The sequence below is a fragment of the Poecilia mexicana genome, unplaced genomic scaffold, assembly GCF_051168715.1.
Source record: "Poecilia mexicana isolate PSO_F unplaced genomic scaffold, ASM5116871v1 scaffold_10, whole genome shotgun sequence".
Lineage (NCBI taxonomy): Eukaryota > Metazoa > Chordata > Actinopteri > Cyprinodontiformes > Poeciliidae > Poecilia > Poecilia mexicana.
Window position 1 is genome coordinate 23,198,637 of NW_028263379.1, and position 21,529 is coordinate 23,220,165.

A 21,529-nucleotide genomic window follows, 5' to 3' on the forward strand; every position below is an offset into this window, starting at 1 on the left:
AAAAAAGTGACTTTTAGCAGCTTGCTGCTCAGATATGGTATCCCACATACCTTAAATGAAGTGAGAGGTTAACTGATATAGATCAACATAAACCCATTTAGCCAATCTCAACTTTCTTGCCTTGGATTGTTCCTAACCAATGTTTCAATGTGTAGCCCATTTCAGACAACGTTATTAAACCACAACAGAACATGCAATTATTCATCTTTTAGATCAAAGTCATGTCAACTTTACTATCTGTCTATATTTACTTCTCAGGTCTTCATTTAAACTTTAGCTAACATATGATTAGTAAAATTATCTGACTTGGTGTCATTAAGTCATGTATGGACATGTCACCAAAGAGCCTTCATTTGTTTTCTTTGGAATGCAGCCTGTCAAGCCTCCTTGTTCTCCTGACATTTTAGCGGGCTTGACTTAGTTTCAGTTGACTGAAAAAAATGCTGCAGAAAACAGTTTAGACTTTGTAGTCTGCGCATGTTTGCACAGGTTTCACTGAAACATTCCTGGTTACTTCGACTGGACAAGCATTTAGCTCAAAGTCAAGTGTCTTCAGTGTTTATCGTTTAAAAGTCTATGCACAATGTTTCAATTACAGCTTTATTCACAAATTCCAATGGTGTGAAGGTTTCTCAGGAAACACTTTGCAGTGTCAGGGCCATTTGCATCCTAGAGGCAGAAAGAACATTGGATCCAAGTCAGAATGTCAACACATTGAGGTTAATTCACAGAAAAGACATTTTATGTCATAGACTTGTCTAATATTATATACATTTAATAATATAACTAAATGGTTAATTTTATATTATATTATATTATATTATATTATATTATATTATATTATATTATATTATATTATATTATATTATACACAAAAATATTGCTTGAGAAAATAAATAAACAAATAAACAAACTTTTTCAGGTGCTTTTGCGGGCTCTAGGACCCAGGTTCCTGCGGCTCTTTAACGCCACTGGGCACGTCACGACACGTCTCGGTCAGATGCAGGGGAACCGGGCAGACCTCGCAGTGTTATTGACCAAAAATAAGGTGAGTGATAAATTGTATGTGTGGTTGGCGCATTCATCTAGGGAAACGAATCACAGAAGGGATACATTTTAAGTTTTTTTTTCTTCTTTTCTTCCACATAGTTGTAAGTTGGTTACACAGTGAGGCTAACGGTTAGCTTGACCAGCAGCAGAATGTCAACAAGCTGTCAGACTAGCCGCTTAGCTTCTGAACCGCTACTCTTCATTTCATTGTCAGGAGGCTGAGGAGGATTTTAGTGTCAGCTGCTCGTTTCGGTTCCTTATTAACTTCTGCTTTCTGAACAAGTGAGTTCAGGAAGAGTTTGTTGGGTTTGTTTTTTTGTTTTTTTATTGTTGCCTTCACTCAAAGTGGACAAGCTTGAACATGTCAAACTTGATGTTTGTTTTGAGGTTGCAAAGCACGCTATCGCTCAGATTGTCGCTTCTTTTAATGTGACGCTGCTGTTTATTCCCCCCCCCCCCTTTCTGAGCACACGAAAGCATGATAATAGTCTCAAGCCGATGTCCGCACAGTTGTAATCTGATCCATGCACTTTAGCTGTGCATGCGTATTTAATGATTTGTGAGGACGGTAAGGTTTTGTAATGCACATTTGCTGCCATCTTAAATTACACGAAATTCATTTATTTGTGATGGGCTTTTTGTGGCTTCTCAATTATTATCCAAGACTAATTTGAATGTATTCCTTAATTGCTTATCGCTTCTTGCTCTTCTTTCTCTGTCTTGGTTACGTTGACACTGACCTTCCATCCATTGCAGTGGCCTGAAACCCACCAGAGAGGCCTAACCGGGTGGGAGGAAACACGATGAGTAGGAACAACGTGCTTCTGAAAGTGATCCTGCTGGGAGATGGCGGAGTCGGGAAGTCCTCTTTGATGAACCGCTACGTCACAGACCGCTTTGACTCGCAGTCGTTTCACACCATTGGCGTGGAGTTCCTTAACCGAGACTTGGAGGTGGACGGGCGCCCGGTCACCCTTCAGATCTGGGACACGGCGGGTCAGGAGCGCTTCAAGTCGCTTCGCACCCCGTTCTACCGGGGCGCAGACTGCTGCCTGCTCACGTTCGCTGTCAACGACTTGCAGAGCTTCCTAAATCTCAGCTGCTGGAAGAAGGAGTTCATGTTCTACTCTGACGTCAAAGAGCCGGAGAGCTTCCCTTTTGTGGTGCTGGGCAACAAGGTCGACATGGAGCGGAGGGAGGTCGGGGAGGACGAAGCACGGGCCTGGTGCGAGGAGAACGGCTGCTGCCCTTACTTTGAGACCAGCGCTAAAGACGACACTAACGTCACGGCTGCGTTCGAAGCAGCTGTCCGGGTGGTTCTAGCTGCTGAGGACCAGATCGGTCACGCACTACTCGGCAGCACGATTGATCTTCACGGCAACCGTAAAACCTCTCGCGGCTCATGCTGCTGATGGTTCATGGGGTACTAAGCTGTTTCTCGCTGAAACTTGCCTGTTTGTTCTGACAACAGGTGTACTGTAGGCTTAAGGTACAGCATCCAGTAAGGACACTATGCAGGAGATGCAGCTTGTGTGAGGAAGCTGGTGTCGGGGATTTCAGCTGCCGTCTTGTGAGCTGAATTGTTGCTCTTATGAAGGTACAGGCATTCTGCGACAGGCGCGCTCGTCTTTTCTGCTTTCAGTGCTATCTCACAAGATATTGCATCCTTCTCTGTTTATATGCGAGGGTGGTATCAAATAATGGAATGAAGCATTGTCTTTTATCGTATACTGGAAGACAAAGTGTGTCATTTTTCTCATAAATACGCAGAAATACTATGCTTTCTGATCTCAAAGTGATTAGGCGTGGGTTATTGGTATGAAGATAAAAATGAAAGTAATGATTTCAATAACCATGAAAATCCCTCCATCGCAACACTCGTATGGTTTAAAATTATTTTTAAAGAGATACAAAAGAAAGTCCTGGAGTTTTCTCTGCCTGCGTTGGGCATACAGTAAAGCAGAGTTGCCCCTCCTCCACTTGTTTTTTTTTTTCCTCCTACTCACTGAAAGTAGACCAATTTAGTAGTTTGAAAATATTTCTAGCTGACCTTCACCTTTATTAAAGTGGTGCTGTTTTAAAATGACTGTTTTAAGAATTATCTGATAAGACGTGTAACGAGCCATTACATCATAGTATTCATTTTAACTTGCATAAGCAAACTATGAAAATCTCAAACTACATAGAGTCCCTTGACTATCTGAGCTGCTTGTATTGATTAGGTTTGGGCCAGTATGAAGGTATATCAAGTTTTTAAAAAAAGTGATATCTTTAAAACAAATATCTTTGGTCATACCGTTTCTAAGGTCTAAAGTTATTATACTGTGATAAAGTGACGATGTAGCTAAAATTTTCTTTGGCTGCCCCGCCTCCATTGTATATAAATGCGCACTGCTGGTCAGCTTGCTGAAAGAAATTGGGTTTTATTTTTTCATACTCAAAGAAAAGCCCAATCCGGCCTAAAAAGACGGTCAAGGTGTCAAAAAAAAAAACAAAACGGCATCCTTCGCCCTTGCTTGGGTGTTTACTGCTGCATTTGGAAGCTAGAAGCTTACTAGTGAACTTTTGTGACTAAAATATGCAACACATGATCAAATCTTTGCGTGAACAGAGGTAAGCTGTTGTTTCTACTGGAGACTACAGACAAAATTTCATATCAGTCCATACCTAATGGTGATATACTAAAAAGTATTAACTATGGTACTATGCTGTCGAGTTATAAGCAAAAGTACACACAGACCATTTGAGTACTACAGTTTAGACAAATGCTGACTGAGCTTCAATTTGTGGTACGATAAACTACAAACGTTGGCACTCTAAAAAAGAAAGGCTACAAGGTGCATTCAGTAGAAAGGGAATGTTGATCGTCAGGTTTACGGTTTTGCCCGTGAGCATCAGTTACGTGGTAGTCTTTTGTTTGCTTCTGCACTACGTTGAGGCTGGGTGTAATTGAGAATTTAATGTCTCAGCTGCGACAGTTTACCAGGCAACGAATGCCTGTTGAGCAAAATAATTAAAAAGTCGTTCTGCCTCTGGCGTTTTTTTATTTCTACCCAATAGTCGCAATGGGCTTCAGTGTTTGATCAGGGACAGTCGAAGAAACTTTTCCTTGCTAGGTTGAGTGGCTCTAATTATAAACGGCCTCCCTGTAATCCTGCGTCGGCCTCAACATTCCAGTCTTCTAACTTTGCCTCACCTGAGGGTCTCCTGAGCATCACTGATAAATGATGAACATCTCATTACTTCCGGTGTGTATATTCTACATCACCTCTTCATTCTTACGGCATTTGGCAAAAACATACTAAGCACTTGGGAAAGTTGTTTACATCCGTCATTGTATTCACATACCTGACACTGACCACAGGTACATTTCACTTTGTTTTTATTGGTGGTGGCCAGAAGGCTCTGTTTTTTTTTTTTTTTTCCATGTATGGTATTGGATAATGTTACAGCTAATACTAATTTAAACTGAACTGTCATTATGTATGTGTAGTACTTAATTTTTTCTTTTTTTTCAGATAAAATGTATTATCTTTTTAACTAAAAGGTCCTATATTCTCGCATCTTTTTGTTGCATTTTGTTTGTCACAGCCTGAGATGCATCGTTTACCTACCAAGATCAAAAGTTGAAACATTTGTCTTTTTGAACTAATGGTAATTGCAAGAATTCACTGTGAAAGTGAACTGAGTAAGGTACTGTTACATTAATCAAACTATAAGCTGACAATGTGGAGTTTGTTTGTGTTGGGTCATCTCACCTCTTTGCTACTTTTTACTGCTGTAGTTTTTCAGTTTTTAATACATTGATGTTCCTGATATGAAAAAGGGAAGTCTGCCACATGACCTAAAACCCCTGCCTCCGTTCATATCCGTCCTCTAGATGTCCCGTACTTACATTGCCAGCCTTTGACTTATGCTGTAAGGAAATGTGGTTTTGAGACTAAAATCTACCCACAACTTCTTGTTCACTCATTTTATTTTGATCGGATATCTCTTGTGTTTCGTAAATTACGCAACAGGATTACAAAATGAGGTTAGAACTACAATCAGCGTAAATGGTTCATATTAAATATGGAAGATTTAAACATTTTTTGCAATTACCTCCATCTCCTAAAAATGGATCACTACCTATAGAAATGAAATGGGACGACATGGGTAAGTTTTAAAAAGGCAACTCTTTGGTGCAAATTAGCAAAGGGGTAAGATGACCCAGTGTTGCATTGTTTTACAGAAACTGTGAGCTGAAGATGTAATTTAAAGACTACACCAACTCTTAAAACGAGGGCTAATACCTGTCGGTTATTCTTGTGATTTAACTTCTATTTTCTTACACTGCTGCTTGAGTTTTATCTAGTTTTCATAGTGAAGTCTGTCGTGTCTTTTTTAACCTGAAATCAACATTGTTAGTAAAATCAGTGTTGGCCAAGAGCACACTTCCTATGTTCTGATAATTTTTCCCATGTTTCTGTAATATTTATGAATGTAATCTTTCCATGTTTTTTAATTTTAAATTTTTTAAATGTAAAAGAATATTGTTTTACTTTGTGTGCTCAACTGATGAGTGCAGCTTGATCTGTGCAGAACAATAGTTTCATTTTGATTATGTGCTGATCTGCAATAGCTGCCCTTCCTCTACTTTGCACTAGTAATAGTAACGCTGAAGAATTCATCTCCAGTGCTTGGCTTCAAATAAAGTGTGCGTCATACCAGATGGTGATTCTGTTTGCATTTTTACACCTGGAAGACTACTCGTTTCCTTCTTGCCATCTGCAGTCGCATAAAAATCCAACACATTGTTATTGCTGCATAGGTTGTCTCTAAATATGTTATAGCATCAGGGTGACATTTTACCTGCCCTCTCTCTTATTTGACTTTCATGGCATCGTCCAGTGTGTCCTAAACAACCAAAAGCAAGTGTTGTCCTTGGAAACCGCCAACTGTGATCCTCTTCATTAAAATGGAAATCAAACATGCATTGCATTTTTATTTTCCCCCTTCAGTAAAAGGACATTAAGCATGCACTGCACACTGAAATCAGATCTGGGCACAGACAAATCCAATCAGCTTTTCAAAAATTTGATAATGAAAATCAACTAGAACCACTAAATACAAAGATTATGCCCAGATTAACAAAAAAACAATAACACCTAACATATGTATTCCAATTTACAACTTAAGATTGAGTGAATAGTGTCTCGTATCCTAGAGAAAACAAAGCAATTCAATCTACGCAACAACCGCTATTAAACTGAAACGATATACAATGCAGACCTATCCGATTAATTGCGACGGCTGTAAGGAGCAGAACTTCAGCGCCGTCAGGAGATGTCAAATGTGTCGGCAGAGTACGGAGAGGACGGCGTCCCCCCTCTGTCCCTCTGCGTCCTTCTATAAAGGTCATAGCCTCTTCGCTCCTCTTTGGCCCTGTGCTTCAGCGTCTTCACATGCACTTGGTACACAGCCAAGTGGAGGCAACAGTGCACCTGTGGACACAACGAGGAAGTACAAAACATTTGTACAAAACACCCTGACCCCTGATTCTGGCCAGGAGCCAGGGATGGAGAACGAGTAAAACAGGCACAGAGACTTCACAGGCTCAAAATGAAAGTTATTAAAGGCAGTGTGCTCAATTGTTCCATTTATTTTCAAACAGTACATTACCAACACGCACAAAAGGAAAGAAAAATGTATATCTACTAGGCAGCTTTATATCCTACAAATAAAACTCAGCTAAGGAAGGTTTCATCAATAAAAATAACCAGTAGAAAGATTTTTTTTTTTTTTTTTTAGTGTCAGTCAGAAATTGCATACAATCATCACTCATGAATGCCTTCAATCCAGGCTGTTAATGATTCATATGAATCTTTGTTAGGGTGGATTGATGATGCAGTAGAAGACTTAAAAAAAAAACGGAACTGGGTACAAGGGTAGAATTTAATGTAGATTTGTTTCTAATTCACCAACGTTTAAATTGATGTATACAAGCTTAGATATATACATGCACACCACTAATATTTAGACAAATTTGCTAAACAAGAAGCCAATTTTTTTTTTCCCCAATTCAGTTTTATTTGTATAGTGCCAATTCACAATCTTCAAGGCACTTTATAAAAAGGTAAATTCAGTCCAATCAGAAATTTAAACTCAAGTACCATCGACAAGGTTTTGCATATTTTTGTTGGGTATCGACTGCTCTTTACTGTAGTGTTGGAGGCAATTTCAGGCTTCCTCTCAAAAACCTACGTCTTAAACATCATGCTTAAGTTTTCTAAAGGGTAGAGTTCCAGGTCTTTCAATAAAGAAAGACTCATATGTATTCTGCATAGTCATTCCACCCTGGAAGAAAAACAGTTCAAATAATTGAAAACCTAAGTTTCGGCATGCTGCCGATGAGTGTATGTAGACATCTGACCACACTGTACATGTATTAGTAAATTCAGCTAGAATTAGTTAAATTGTGTTATACAATAACTACAACATAATCCCTAACGAATTAAGCAAAGCAGTTCCTTTGCCATTAAAGTACCTCAGTAACATAAAAAAAGCAGGAAACACCTTTTTTTAATCCGATATTGAGAGGTTACTTTATAATTCAGCGCCTACAGCTTTTGTCGTCTCACAGTGAGAAGCATTTACCGATCTAACAAATAACTGAATCTATAATTCCTTCACTCTGAATCCACCGTTTTCCATTGTGTGAGGTGAGCCTGCAGCGCAGTACAGATGTGTTCCGCATGCGGCGGCAGAGGAGCTGCATTGAGGCTTTGCAGAGGTCTAGCCCTCTCTTTGTCCAGAGAGCAGTCTCCTTTGACACGTAATACAACCCCTCTGGCAGAGTCTCGCAGTGCAGGTGGCCCCTAGAAGAGACTTCTTATTGGCTAGATTTTCAAACTGGCACAACTCCATTGTTGCTGCTTTTTCTCTGGCCCGTGAGAAAAGTCCTGAGGTCAGCATGAGACTGCAAATGCGTGTTTGTCTGCCCCCATAGCAACCAGATGTGAGGCGTGGTGGCCATAGTAACCTTTAATCCTTTGCTCTACTCAGCAGCTGTATGCTGCCATGTGCTTGTTGTCCTATAGCCTACGTTTTAGTTCATTAGTACTGTGTTATGATTTGACTGTAATTAGTTGCATAAATGAACATTGAAATGATGTGACAAGAAAAATCATATTTACTGCAAGTCATAGCAGCAATTAAAACAAAAAAAAAAAAAGTCTTATAAAAAGTAGGGGAAAAAGTGTTTTATAAAGTCCAAGATCGTAGGCAGTTCTGTGCAGGTGAAGTGAAAGGACAGATGTTGAAGTCCCCTTTTAGTCCTCTTGTAGAAGTCAGAGTGGTGACAGAGTGGACAGGAAGCTGGGTGCCTAACACCTTGGACCTATGCCCTTCCTCCCAAGATAGCGCAGAACCGCAAAGTTATAGGTGCTCGACACAGTATAGGTCAGCTACAGAAAGACAAGGAGAAAGGAGGAGATGAAAAGACCCACAAAAACCTGGATATCTACAAACATAAAAACAAAACATGACTGTGCTAATAGCTTTAGCTTGATATAACAGCCTCTAATGGAGCATGAAAGTATAATGGCTGCATGGCTGGCTGGAACGCCACCAGGACATTACAGCATTATTATGCTGCCTGTGTCAGCTGACAAAGAGGAACAGAGAGCAATAGTACAAGAGTCATCAGTCATGGAGGCCTGAAATGCCTCGCTGCCTACACTTTGACCGGCACCGTGTCACATGAGCCACAAAATGGTCGTTGTACCCCGAACCGGCCCTCAGCTTCCGCACTCACCAGAGCCAAGAGAGTGATGCCCGCACCAGCGAAGGCAGCAACATACAGGTTATAGGTCATCTGATACTGATAGGAGAAGATCAGAATGATTATTTCCACTTCCTGTCAGGCCAGTGATAAAATGCGTCAGGCACCAGAGCCTTAGTTCTTACCTCTCTGGTTTTGCAAATATTGGACAGGGTCATACCACAAGCTTTTCCCGGTACTGCATTCCACGGCAAGAGCCCTGAGGGGAAAAAACAACTTAGCTCTAATCTAATTTCATGAATACAAGCTTAACTTTTAATGCGTTATTGTACTGTTCTCATCGTCTAATACACTTTAAAACCTCATAACTCTTTTGGAAGACAACATTTTGACAAACAGCTGGATATTATTTTAGTAATTTCTTTTAGCTCCAGACTAGTGCACAGTTGATGAGACGGGATCCTCTTGAGACAAACCAGGAGGGACTGATGATAAAAAAAAAAAAAAAAAAAAAAAAAAAAAAAGATATGGCAAAGAAAATCAGTGCTGATTTTTATCATAACAAAGCCACAAACCACTCAGTGGAGCATTGTGTTGTAAATGTGTTTTTAGCTAGGGCTCTAAAACAATGAACTTGTTGGCCTGTGAGCACTTTAGAGAGGCATTTAGAATCCCTAGAGCATGAATAAATGTTTGCACATGATTTTTGCATCTCAGTTGCTAAAAAGGATTCCTTGGAAATGCTGCACAAACAAATGCGGCATACATAATACTGTAGACTCCTGCCATGTCATCATCAAAAATATTTATGACTTTGGTTATTTGGAAGGCAACCACAAAAAAAAAATTATATATATACATACACACATACTGTATATATGTAGGCTAATGTTATTTAACACAAACATTGAGAAGAGTTGGTTAAGCATCAGAAACGCATCAAAACAAAACAGGAGGGAACAAAATTTCCAGAGATAACAAAACCTGAAGCCATCAACATGGATTCAGAAACAAGTGTTTGTGCTCAGTTATGCTGATCTATATACATATGTTTGAATTACTCATTTGCATCTGGGAATGAGATCAAACAGAATTTAACTCGGCTCTAGTTCCAAGCCAAAAACCATGGATACTTGCAAACAAGCTCTGTGAATAGGCTAGCTACTATTAGCAATACAAGACAATGGCTAGTGAAGAAATTGAGCAATAGTATTTCTCAGGATTTCATACTTCTTAACAGTCCAACAATGTCTTCATTCATTGACAGTGTATCTTAGCTATAGTCAAGTTATGGCAGACGTAGGACGGCTGAATTTTTAGATTGGGGATGATGAGAAACCAGCAAATTTTACATCTTGAATTTCAGCTTTATGCAAGTTCTCCATCTTTTCTTGTTTAGAAATGTTGACTTCTAAAATTAAAAGCAATGGCAAAGCATATCCCCCGCCCCCCATTTGTTTTTAATCTTAAAAATATGTAACCCTGTCATGTTATTGAAAAACAAATTTTCTGGTATACTTCAAAATGACTATATCATCCACTGAACATTACTAATATAGTATCATGCTTTCAATGGCCTAATAAGAGCCTAATCAAATGATAGCTTGCACAGGGCGTGGTTCCCTGGTATTTTCATTTGGAGGTTGGTGACGGGCAGGATAATGAATAATAAAAATAATAATAAGAAAAATCTATAAATTCAGTTTCAGTATAAGTTCCCAAAACATTGAGACGGTACCGTATTGCCTTGCATCAACGCAGAGCTGGTTTATACTCGCTGGGGTCTCGGTCAGAACATCAATGGTGCTGCAAGTTGCATCCATGTTGTAGAAGAAGTAGACCGGCAAGGCGGAGAAGGCAAACACCAGTAGCCACAGCACAGCAAGAAGGTACGTCATCACTATGAACTGTAGAGGGACATCATGCATTAAGAAGTAGTTCACAAAATAATGTGTAATGGCTATTTTGAGTCTGCTAAAAATATTCCCATGAACCTAAAGATTTTTAACACCCACACTAGGTCATTTGTGTATCCCTAACCAATCTCCCCGCTCCCTTTTACTAGTCCAACTCGGGGCCGGCTCACCGAGGAGCTGAGGCAGCGACCACACATGGTGCTCCTGAACTCTCCAAAGGTTTGTTTGGCAGCGCTTGTGGTGTAGAACCCCTCAGCCAGGAGAGCAATGCAGTAGAGGAAGAAAAAGGAGGCCAAACCATAGATGACATACTGGAAATACTGAATACTGAAAGAAAAAAAAGGACAGGCAATGAGAAGGCCTATATGTAAAAACTATACAGCAAAAAACTAGAGACTAAATCTTTCGAGAAGAGGCTTACATATAGGCTAGAGTGATATAGTCCTGAAGGTTACGGGCAAAATACGTTTCGATGAGTCTCTCCGTTTCTGTGAGTGCCTGGTGACCGCAACCGCAGAACAGGGCAATGCCGGAGAAGCAGAGCAGAGTGGCGACAAGGGAGCAGTATGGCACCCCGCCCAAACAGCGCATGCAGCAGTCATAACAACCTATTAGTTAAGAAGACAAGCCCATTTAATCAGCATACATTTACAGCTTTTTAAAAGACAAAAAAAAAAAGTGAACAAAACTGGACTGGGAGTAAAAATGATTAGAGACAGATGTTACACAATCACAGCTCTAGTTGCTACCTTATTGGGTTGTTTACCAAACTAGAGTTGGTAAGCAACAAGCAGCTGTTAAATCATCAAGTGAAATATACAGTGGAAAAAGTTGTGGAAGGTAGAAGCAACTGACTTCCACAACTTATGAATTAATATTTTTGGCAGCATTTATGCAGTCTGAAGAAAACTAAAGTGAGAGAACTTGTCTATTAGCTGCTGGTGTCCACATTTTAATACAAGATATTTATAAAGATTAATTTTTTTAATTTTAAATCAAAAGAACTACCTCACAACCATTGCACAAACTTAAAGACAACTTAAAATATTGCTAAAATCAAATCTTTTACAGATGAATATGATTTAATGTCTTTGGTTTAAAATGATATTTTGTTATGAATTTTACATTTTTGAGTAAATCCTTATGGTATTGTGATATTTCTCAGTTAAGGTTTTGGCATAGTGGGAGCTCTTGTTACGTGACAATATTCACCAATAGTTACTTTTTAGTGAACATTTGCACACAACGCTTTGACTTCGATTAAGTTGCAGCATGAGTTCAGTAACAGCGAGTGTGGCGTCCCCTTATGTGCTGCTCAGATGGCAGCCAAGGGCCAAAGATACAAGGGGAATCCATCTGCTTGGACCCCACCACACACCCCGACTCCATTCACAACCCTGCAATGAAGAGTGTGAGAAAAGGAGGAGGACAAGGGACTGGAGACACAGCAAGGCAGGGATGGAGAGAGGCTGCTTTTGTGACTGCGGAGACAACAGTCTTTGTCCCACAGCATTGTGGGGGCACAAGGGCCACCAATGTCAAGCAAACAAAGGCCAGAGGCACCTCTTTGCCTTAAACACACACATCCACACACTCAGACTTCCCTCTGAGAAAACACAGAGAAGTTGGGGGCTGGGAGGAAATGATAGAAACTGGAGTGTTGCCAGGGCTGGAGGAGGATGGAAATCTGAACAAACAATGCGAGTTGTGTACATGTGTGGCTTTGCACACAGATGGGCACAATGGGAGCAGGCAGACTGTGGTTGGTACCATTACAGTAAACAAAGATGGAAGAAGGGGCAAAGAGATAACTCTTTAATTGAATATATTTACACCGGCTCTGCTGACTGCCGGGGTGAGAGATCTAGGCCCACAAACGGTGACCTTTGTCATTCAGACATAATAAAACAGAGTAAAAGAAAAAAAAAATTATCACGTCAAGATGTTTAAGGGATATCATCTCTAAAGTCCGCATGTAAATCACGCAGAAGTTCAAACTTCACTCCACAACTCAACCCGGGTGATTTCAGTCGCACCTTGATTTCAATTAGCCAATCAAGAGAGGAGGAGCGGGCAGTAATTCGGCTCGCCTCAGTTCTGCGGATCTGGATGAAAACGCTGGACCGAAAAACTCTGTGTATTTTCGTTCGATAATGTAAAGCTGTGGCCAGTCCTCCATACTAGAAATTGAGAAGGATTGCAATCGAAAGTAGATGCGACAAGGCTCCCTTTAAAGTAGCCCCTGCCATCTCAAGCATGAAATAAATCTCATAATATCAGCGGCGCATCAGGCTGTGATAGCTGCCCTCCAAACTGACAGAAAAAAAAAAGACCTTAATAACTTCTGACGCTCCCTCACAAGTCCCCTCTCACATCTACGTGCGATCACACGCAATCAAACCGAGATTTGATTTAAAACAAAACTGAATCTGCTAAGAAAAGGAAGAGTCCGCTGGGTTGGAAGTTTCTTACCCATGTCTGGAAGGAAGCGTTCAGGACTTGTTGACTACGCCGCAGCTGGTCCGCTGATGATGTGCGCCTCTCTCGCCCTCGGCCCCCGTATATCAATCTCTCAACTCGCGTCCTGTCCCCCCACCCTCCTCACCACCTCCAAGACAATGGACAGAGCCAACGATGACTGCAAGTGCAATCTTAAAGAAACAATGTCGCTTTTCAATGAACTTCAGGGCGAGGGATAATGAAGAGGTCAGGGCTCTTATACTTGCAGATATCAAGTAAGGTCATTGTTGATGCCGATTTGCATGAAGGGAGCAACGCGCATCTTATGCAAATCCCGAGGTGGGCGGGGGTTTTGTTCCGAAGGGAAATATTTTATTCCCCCCACACAATTAGTCATCAAAATTCAGGGGATTATTACAAAAATGCTGGCCAAGATAATTTACAATACTGTGACTTTCAAAGACAAAGTTTTATGGCGTTGAGCCGATTATTCTTGGACCTTTTGTGCCATATTTTTTCTTTCCACTCAACTTTCCATTAATGTGTACATCCATCAGCTTTGTGTACATCGTCTAAAGGAACAACCTTCTTCTTACCTTTCCTGCTTGAAAATGGTCAAGGCCATGACATAACATTTAGGCATGAAAAAAAAAGTCTTATTAAGTTACTTTTTTTTCAGAAACTGAATTTTGGGTTTTCCTTAACTATAAGGCATAACAATCAACATTCACAAAATAAACCCTTGAAATAGCTATGCATATTGTGTAAGGTTAGAGTTATTTATATAAATTAGCTTTTTTTTATGGCACATCTATTTACCGAAATGAACTTATTCTCCAGGTCAGTTCCAATCTAATGATAAATGAATCACAAACAACCATTACAAGATCTGGGTGCTGCAGATCATGTAAATAGAGAATAGCACCCTGCCCAGTCATTTCTAAATAATTTGTAAAGCGTGTTTTATTGAGCAAAAAAACAAAAACCAAAACAAAAACAAAAGAAAAATGAAGCATTCAGACAATACAGGCTCACTTAAAATTACAGAAAATAACACAGAACTTATTCACATAAATAAGATGGTCATGGTTTTGTTGATTATGTATTCTTGGTAAATGAAACATGAAATAAAACTTTCCTGTGGAAGAGTCAGGTGAAGCTCTGCAGACTGAGTGAAACTGTCAGATCCTATCATAACACCATCTGTGAGATACAGTCTGAAACATAAAACCTGCGTATGTTATTACTGCTGGTGAGGTGGATTTGTGTTTTGTTGTTGCCTTCCTAAATGTTCTGTTATGTTCTGGAATGTTCACAAACAGGAGATATGGATAGCCGGAAAGCTACATGTCGGGACAATTGAGACGCAATGAGGGGTCGCCTCACTGATCTCACATAAAATAGAAAAACAACAACAAACAAACAAAAAATAACTGGAATTTTATTCACACAAGAGTTGTATGACACGATCACAAAATCAGTTTACAACTGAAATGCAGTTTACAACTAATCCGCAGGGCATTTGAGTGAACTGCTGCTCGCAGCCTGCAATTAAATGTTCGTCTTCATGAAAGATAAACTGAAAGGTGAGTGAAAGAAGATTGAGCATGGAGCAGGGCAGCGGGGACACATCACTGTTTTCAGGCAATATGACAGCCTCGACGTTAGAGACTGGTTTTCTGACTCATTCTCTCCCGATGTAGTCCATGGACTAATAGGTCAAATTTCACAAAGGAGAACAAGAATTGGCGTCTTCTCCATCCACTAGATGGCAGACTTTCACCTGCCAACTGCATTTTTTAAAGCTGCATTTTTAATTTCATACAACAAAAATACATAGATATATTTTTAGGTAGGTATTTTTTCTTAAATCATATAAAATAGAATTATGTAAAAACACTTTGTAAGCATATATCTTTATAAAACAACAACAACAAAACTTTATCTTGTGTTCCTCAATTTCTCTTGTAAAAAGGCTATTTTAATTTAATTCTTAATTTGGTTTTGGAGCTCCTTATTTGATCCCAGTTAATGTAGTTATCTCCACAGTGTGGGCCTTACACTCTAAAAAGTGTTTTTGGCTGTAGTTCATCTTATGGACTTATTTACATTAATTTAACTTAATTCTTTTGCTTTTGCTATGACAACTTACTTTTTTGTGTTCATTTAACTCAAAACTTACAAATCTTTAACCTGAAGGAACTTTTCACTTTGACTTTACTTAAAACAATTGAGTTCAACGCCAGTTTTGTATCCTAAGTCTGACCAACTCAATTTATTATGATCATCCAACTCAATTCACTAAGTTCTTCCAACTCAATTTGCTAAGTTTTTATAACTTAATTCATAAGGGGGTTTAACATGACAAATTTAAGTCATTCTTACTCAAATCATTTATTTTGTTCTAATAAACATTTAAAATCTCTTTGATTTAATTCTACAGAAAGTCAACTCAAACTTTTAAGAAGTTCCAAACTAAATTTAAATAATCTTTTTACAGTGTCATCTAAATACACAAATCTTTTCCTTAAATAACCTTTTTCACTTTGACTTTACTTGAAATAATTCAGTGTCCCATGTCTGACACAATGACTCAAGCTTACGGGGACACATTCCCAGTAAGCGACTGTGGCTCTGTGGATAGAGCAGTCGCCTTGTAATCGGAAGGTTGACGGTTCGACTCCAGCTTCCTCCTGCTGTATGTTAATGTGTCCCCTGGGTACTTAATCTCAAGTTGCCAACCAATCTGAGCATTAAATAAATGTGTTAATATGTGCTTTCAGTGGTCAAAAGTGCTATTTAAGTTTATTTACCATTTTTGAAGTAAACTAAATGATTTGAGTAAGACTGACTTAACAAATTGAGTTGGGTGATTATAATATATTGAATTGGTTAAACTTAATAAATTTAGTTGGATAAACTTAATTGAATTGCTTGTTACCTACAGAAGCAATTCAATTAAGTTGGTTCAACTTTTTTCTTTTTAGAGTGTATTAGATTGTTTATTTTTGAAGCAGCTAGCCCAGACATCCTCAGAGATGCAGCTCATGTTATACAAGCCTTGTTCTCCACTAACCAGGCTGTTGTACATTGTGTTTTACAGGCTCCGTCTCCTTGCTTTCCTCCTTCCCACCTCACACAGGCCTATGCACTCAACAACGCACTGCACTGTACAGATTTAAAAAAAGTTAAAACAGTTTCCCCTCCCTCTTTGTTGCAACTGTTTGCTCCCAGATTTGCACACACGTCGCACCCTGGCTCATTCATATTTAATGCAGCACTTAACCTGCTTTAGATCTAATTTGTTCCTCCAAATCTATCCGAATGTGATGCCAGCTGCTGTTTGCAAATACGTCTTTGAGTAGAGTGCGACTTCCCTCTGAGAGCCAGGTATTAAAACAGCACACCTGGTTGGGAGCTGGGCGCAGTACGGTGAGTTTTCTGCCTTTTGGGCGCGATCCAACCCCGTGGGTAAGAACCGGCGTTATCAGGTAACAACTGCAAGGTGGAGAGTTGAGATGTTTGTGTGCCTCTTCACTCCTGGAGCTAGTCAAGGGTTACTCCTTTATACACTTTCATCACTTCACCTCTGAAGGAACATTAAACCCTTCTGCGGATCCTAAAGTGTCTAAATGCGTTAGAATCCCCATCACTCAAAGTCAGGAAGCTGAGACAGACTCAACCAGCTTGTCAATGATTTCTTGGGAAATGTTTGACTTTGTAAATCTACATTATATCTCACCGGCTGTGATATGTGTTATCACTGGGTGGCTTTGCCTGGTACATCATCCATGACTAGTTTTGTCTATAATGTTAAGAGTTTTCAAGGAAAAACGCTCCTCTTATCAGTTCTCTCTCTGGTCACAGTGTGCGGAGTCTTTCTCAGAAACTTGCTGGACTATTCTTTTACTTCTGAATATAGAGTAATTGCAGAAGCATGTAGGGATTTTTTTTTGTGAAGTGCATAAAGCCCAAGACAAATACTCTCAAAATGTTTAATTCTCTGGCTGTTTTCATCCTTGAAAGTGTGAGTGAGATTACTTTCTGCTTGCTTCAAGCTGCTATTCATCAGAATAATATTTGTCTTTGATCCTGAGTGGAATCTCATTCTCTTCCGTATGTCCCGTCTTTTTCTTTGGAGGGCATTTTCTGTGTTTTAGAAACAAACAAGCTGTTGTAAAAAACAAAACTACAGTTACTACCGCCATGCAGAGCACAAGATAAAAGTATATTGCTTGAACTGATCTGGCAGTCTCCACCTCACAGATTGGAGACATAGAAGCACTTTCAACCCAATCTGATCTCCCAGTCCATGTAGGTGCCCTATCTAGATGGCACTGATCTGTGCTCTTATTAACCAACAGGTTAATCCAGACAGTGGTGTAAAGTGGAGTTGGTTTCCCGTTGTCTCTTACTACAATGAACAGATTATGCATTCCCATATCTTCCTGTAAGAGCTCTTGTCTTAAGCTAATGTTCCCTGATTTTGAGTCTACCTGGAAGGGGCTGTTCTGCTGAACTGACTTTGGTGCAACAACAGAATATGTGATTTCTGAGTTTACACCAGAGTCTTCATCGATGGCGTAGACCTTTGTTACATTTGTACCCACTGGAGTACCTGGAGAGACCACCAAACATGAATAATTGCTGCTGGGAAGGATCACTTTTGGGTTGTTGTCATTAATGTCCTCTATAAAGATAGTCACCCTGGCACTGGAGGTTAATGCCACTGGACGGCCGTTGTCGCTGACCGCCAGGTAAAGTTCATGACAATCCGTCACCTCCCGGTCCAAGTTGGTGGTGGTGTGCAGCATCCTTTGTATGCTGTCCACAGCAAAAGATGTGTTACCCGGCACAATTTGCAATTCTGTTTTCCCATTCTCTCCTTCATCTGGATCTTCCACTTCTATCATCCCCACCTGAGCAAACGGCGGTGCATTCTCAGGGATGAAAAAGATGAAGTGAGGAGTAGAGAAAACAGGTGCATTGTCATTCCGGTCCACAACATGAATGATTACAGAGGCCTGGGACTCCAGGGGAGGAACCCCACTATCTCGAGCAAACACAGTGAGTTTGTGCACACTTTTCTGTTCTCTATCCAGAGGAACCAATGCAGATAGTTGACCTGTCACTGAGTCAACTTTAAAGATGGCAGATGTGCGTTTATCTAACCTGTATGTCACCCTGCCGTTGAGTCCACTGTCTGCATCGGTAGCGGATACCTGCAGGAGTGTTAATGCAGGCTCGTTGTTTTCCTCCACTTCCAGCTGGTAGCCAGTCTGGGAGAAATGTGGGGCATTATCATTGACATCCTCCACCATCACCCTGATTTCTCGCTGAGGCGGAGCGATCACAGACCTTTCAGATGAACTCCCTTGCACTACCACAGAAATGTGATATTCACTTTTCATCTCATAGTCTAGGGGCTTTGATGTGGAAAGCAGATATTTGCCGCTCTGTGGGCTCAAAAAGAAAGGCACGTCACCCTCAATGGCAAGAGATGAGTCCTTAAAGCTGCTGTCACCCTCAAGCTCTAAAACAGCTAAGGGAGTGGGGGGTTGGCTCTCTGGTATCACAACAGTCTGGTTGTGATGCTTAGCTATGAACCCGATCTTGATTGTTAGACCTTGGGTAGCCTTGGGGAGGAGGGATACTGTTACCTGAGTCTCTGCTGGTGGGCAGTGAAGGCCGCTGGCTAACACTTTTAACACCAGGTCCTCAGAGCTGTCTATTTCAAGGTCTTGTGTTAGCCTGACGTGACCACTGTGGCTGCTGAGGGTTAAGAGTTTCTTAGCCCTTTCAGAGACCTTAGGACTGAGGGAATAAACAATGGCAGCATTTGGGCCTAAATCTGGGTCTGTAGCAATTACCTGAGTAACAACTGTGTCCTTCTTAGAGTCCCCTGAGATTGTGGCACTGAGTGGGCTGTTAGGACTAAAGCTCGGACAGTTGTCATTAACATCTGTCACTGTGACAAATATAGGGACTGATACACTCAGAGGCTGTTCTCCACAGTCAGTAGCCACCAGCTGCAATTGATACAGGTCCAGAGTCTCTCTGTCCAGAGCCTTTTGTACGACCAGCATGATCAGTTGTCCTTCTTCTTCAACCTTTAAAGTAAAAACTCCTCCAGAGCCTTTGAGTTTGTATTTCAGCTGTCCATTTGGTCCACTATCTCTGTCCCGAGCCTGGTCGTCCAGCATGAGACTGGTCCCTTCAGGGACATCCTCAGAAATATCCAGGGATATTTTGCTATTTTCAAAATACGGTGCATTGTCGTTGATGTCCTCGATGATCACAGAAAACTGCTCCAGCTCCCTAGAGGGCCCAACAATTACAGATTGCAAAATAATGCATTCATCATCTTTTGTCTCCTCAGAGCAGAGGTGCTCACGGTCCATCTTTTTCTCAGTAATGTAGAAATTCCCAGTGCTTTTGTTCATCCACAGGTACTCCTCGGTCAGGAGCTGATAAGGAGGTGCAAAGTGTTCACTTAGTGATCCAACCAGAGTATGAGGCTCCAGTTCCTCCTTGATAGAGAACTGGACGGAGCCACAAATGATCTGCTTGGTATGAAGCATGATCAGCAACTTCTGAGTGAAAGAAAAAGAAATTAAGTGTCATTTATTTTTATTTCTCACCCTAATTTCCTTTCGTTGAACCTGGAAACATTCCAAGAGACATTTACTCAGGTGGTAACGAAAGCTTTACAACTTCATGGGTGAATAAGCTCTTGAACGACACACCGAAAAGCACAATGATGTCATTGTTTAGTTTACTCTAATCAATTATCCTCACAAGCAAATGGCACAAAAGCAGAGAGCAAATGCCAAAGTTTGATTTGATATAAAGTAATTGGAGTAATTACATAAGTATTCATAAAATCCATGCTCCGGAGACATTCCTGATATGCTTACTTCCACACAAAATCCAGAGATTCTAGTGTTTCCTTTTTAAGAATAAGATCCAATCTGCCGTCCACACAGAAACACTGAGGCAGTAATAAGAACCCAGCAGAACTGATAATCTTTGATTCACTGACCTGCAGAAGTCCAGCCCAGTTCATATTATCAGGAGTCCCATGGCCCATTGCCCTCGCACATGCTACCCAAGTCGCCCGGTAGCAAGTGATCACCGAGCACAGTGGCAGCAATCTAAACCTGCACAGCTGAAGGCATAATTTGTTGATGCTCCTCCTACAACACACTCCCCGTCTGTACGGCTAACTGACAGATCGAATGCAGAGACACAACAGGTTTACTTGCATGACCTGAAATTGTTTTATTTTGTTTTATATTTTTTCCACTCCAGGGCGATGACTGACGATGGTTCTGAACAAACACGGTGCTTAACTACATGGAAATGATTCACTTTTAAATAGTTTCTGTCCCCCACTTGCCTTTCTGCCTCACAGTAAACACTTAATAAGGTTTTAACGGCCTTTTAATTATTTTCTTCTCCAGTTTTTCTGTGTGAGTCTGCTTCTGGCTGAGACTAATTCCTAATCTTGATTTAAAACTCTTTACATCTGAAAATGACTGGTAATGTTTAATACTGCAACATGTATTGATAAGCAATTTTGGAAAAAGTATAATTTTAAGATGGCAATAATGTTGTTCTATTTCTCTCTCTCTCTCTCTCTCTCTCTCTCTCTCTCTCTCTCTCTCTATCTATCTATCTATCTATCTATCTATCTATCTATCTATCTATCTATCTATCTATCTATCTATCTATCTATCTATCTATCTATCTATCTATCTATCTATCTATCTATGGCAACTGTTTTGCATGACTAATTTGACCTAATACTATGCCAGGATGTTAGTTTGGAAAAAGTATGAGATAAACAGCTGAAGACTACTTTCGCTCTGGCCTAATGTGAGCTTAAATGATTTAATCTTATCCGCCACTGGAAAATATGAGAGGTAATGAAACTGCATAATATTGCCCTCAGACTTCCTTTGTAAGGCTCGGGGGGCCTCTGTTGACAGAGCAGGGTACTACAGCAGACTGAGACAACTTCTGATATTTGTTAAAATTCACACTGGTAAGTTTTTGTTTTCCGTTTTTTTTTTTTTTTTTTTTTTCAGAAACTCGGTCACAAAAACACAATCTATATTTTAAAACTGATGCCACCGATACTCTCCACAGATCCCTCCGCGTTAAGTTTATCTGGTAATTAACAGACGAGCTCATTAAGTTTTCAGCGCACGTGCAGCTATAATATTTCTCTTCCACAATGAAAGCATGTCCGGTATGTCTGTTACGTAACGGATTCTTCCTGTCGTTGTCATTCAACTTTCCGCCCACTTTTCCACTTACAGTAAAGTTCTGACTTTTC

General features: G+C 40.3%; 3 protein-coding genes across 4 annotated transcripts; 1 reads left to right on the forward strand and 2 right to left on the reverse strand.

The window, feature by feature from the left end:
- The first annotated feature begins 940 nt into the window (after positions 1-940).
- Positions 941-5,759, forward strand: rab9b (RAB9B, member RAS oncogene family). Its single transcript, XM_015004627.2, has 2 exons — positions 941-1,048; positions 1,807-5,759. Exon 2 carries the CDS (start codon positions 1,854-1,856, stop codon positions 2,460-2,462), a length of 609 nt encoding a protein of 202 aa, XP_014860113.1. The 5' UTR covers positions 941-1,048; positions 1,807-1,853; the 3' UTR covers positions 2,463-5,759.
- Positions 5,760-6,020: 261 nt separating this feature from the next.
- On the reverse strand, positions 6,021-13,654 carry plp1a (proteolipid protein 1a). Of its 2 annotated transcripts, none has more exons than XM_015004625.2 (7): positions 13,201-13,654; positions 11,150-11,336; positions 10,899-11,055; positions 10,551-10,719; positions 8,998-9,071; positions 8,846-8,911; positions 6,021-6,533 (listed from the first exon to the last, which is right to left on the reverse strand). In XM_015004625.2, exons 1-7 carry the CDS (start codon positions 13,202-13,204, stop codon positions 6,369-6,371), a joined length of 822 nt encoding a protein of 273 aa, XP_014860111.1. In that variant the 5' UTR covers positions 13,205-13,654; the 3' UTR covers positions 6,021-6,368. The 2 variants fall into 2 exon arrangements, with proteins under 2 accessions (XP_014860111.1, XP_014860112.1); XM_015004626.2 differs by lacking the exon at positions 6,021-6,533 and adding an exon at positions 6,674-8,495 and having other exon boundaries at positions 13,201-13,592.
- Positions 13,655-15,730: 2,076 nt separating this feature from the next.
- On the reverse strand, positions 15,731-21,391 carry pcdh20l (protocadherin 20-like). The gene is made up of 2 exons (XM_014989848.2): positions 20,231-21,391; positions 15,731-19,781 (listed from the first exon to the last, which is right to left on the reverse strand). Exons 1-2 carry the CDS (start codon positions 20,276-20,278, stop codon positions 17,250-17,252), a joined length of 2,580 nt encoding a protein of 859 aa, XP_014845334.2. The 5' UTR covers positions 20,279-21,391; the 3' UTR covers positions 15,731-17,249.
- Positions 21,392-21,529: the final 138 nt, after the last annotated feature.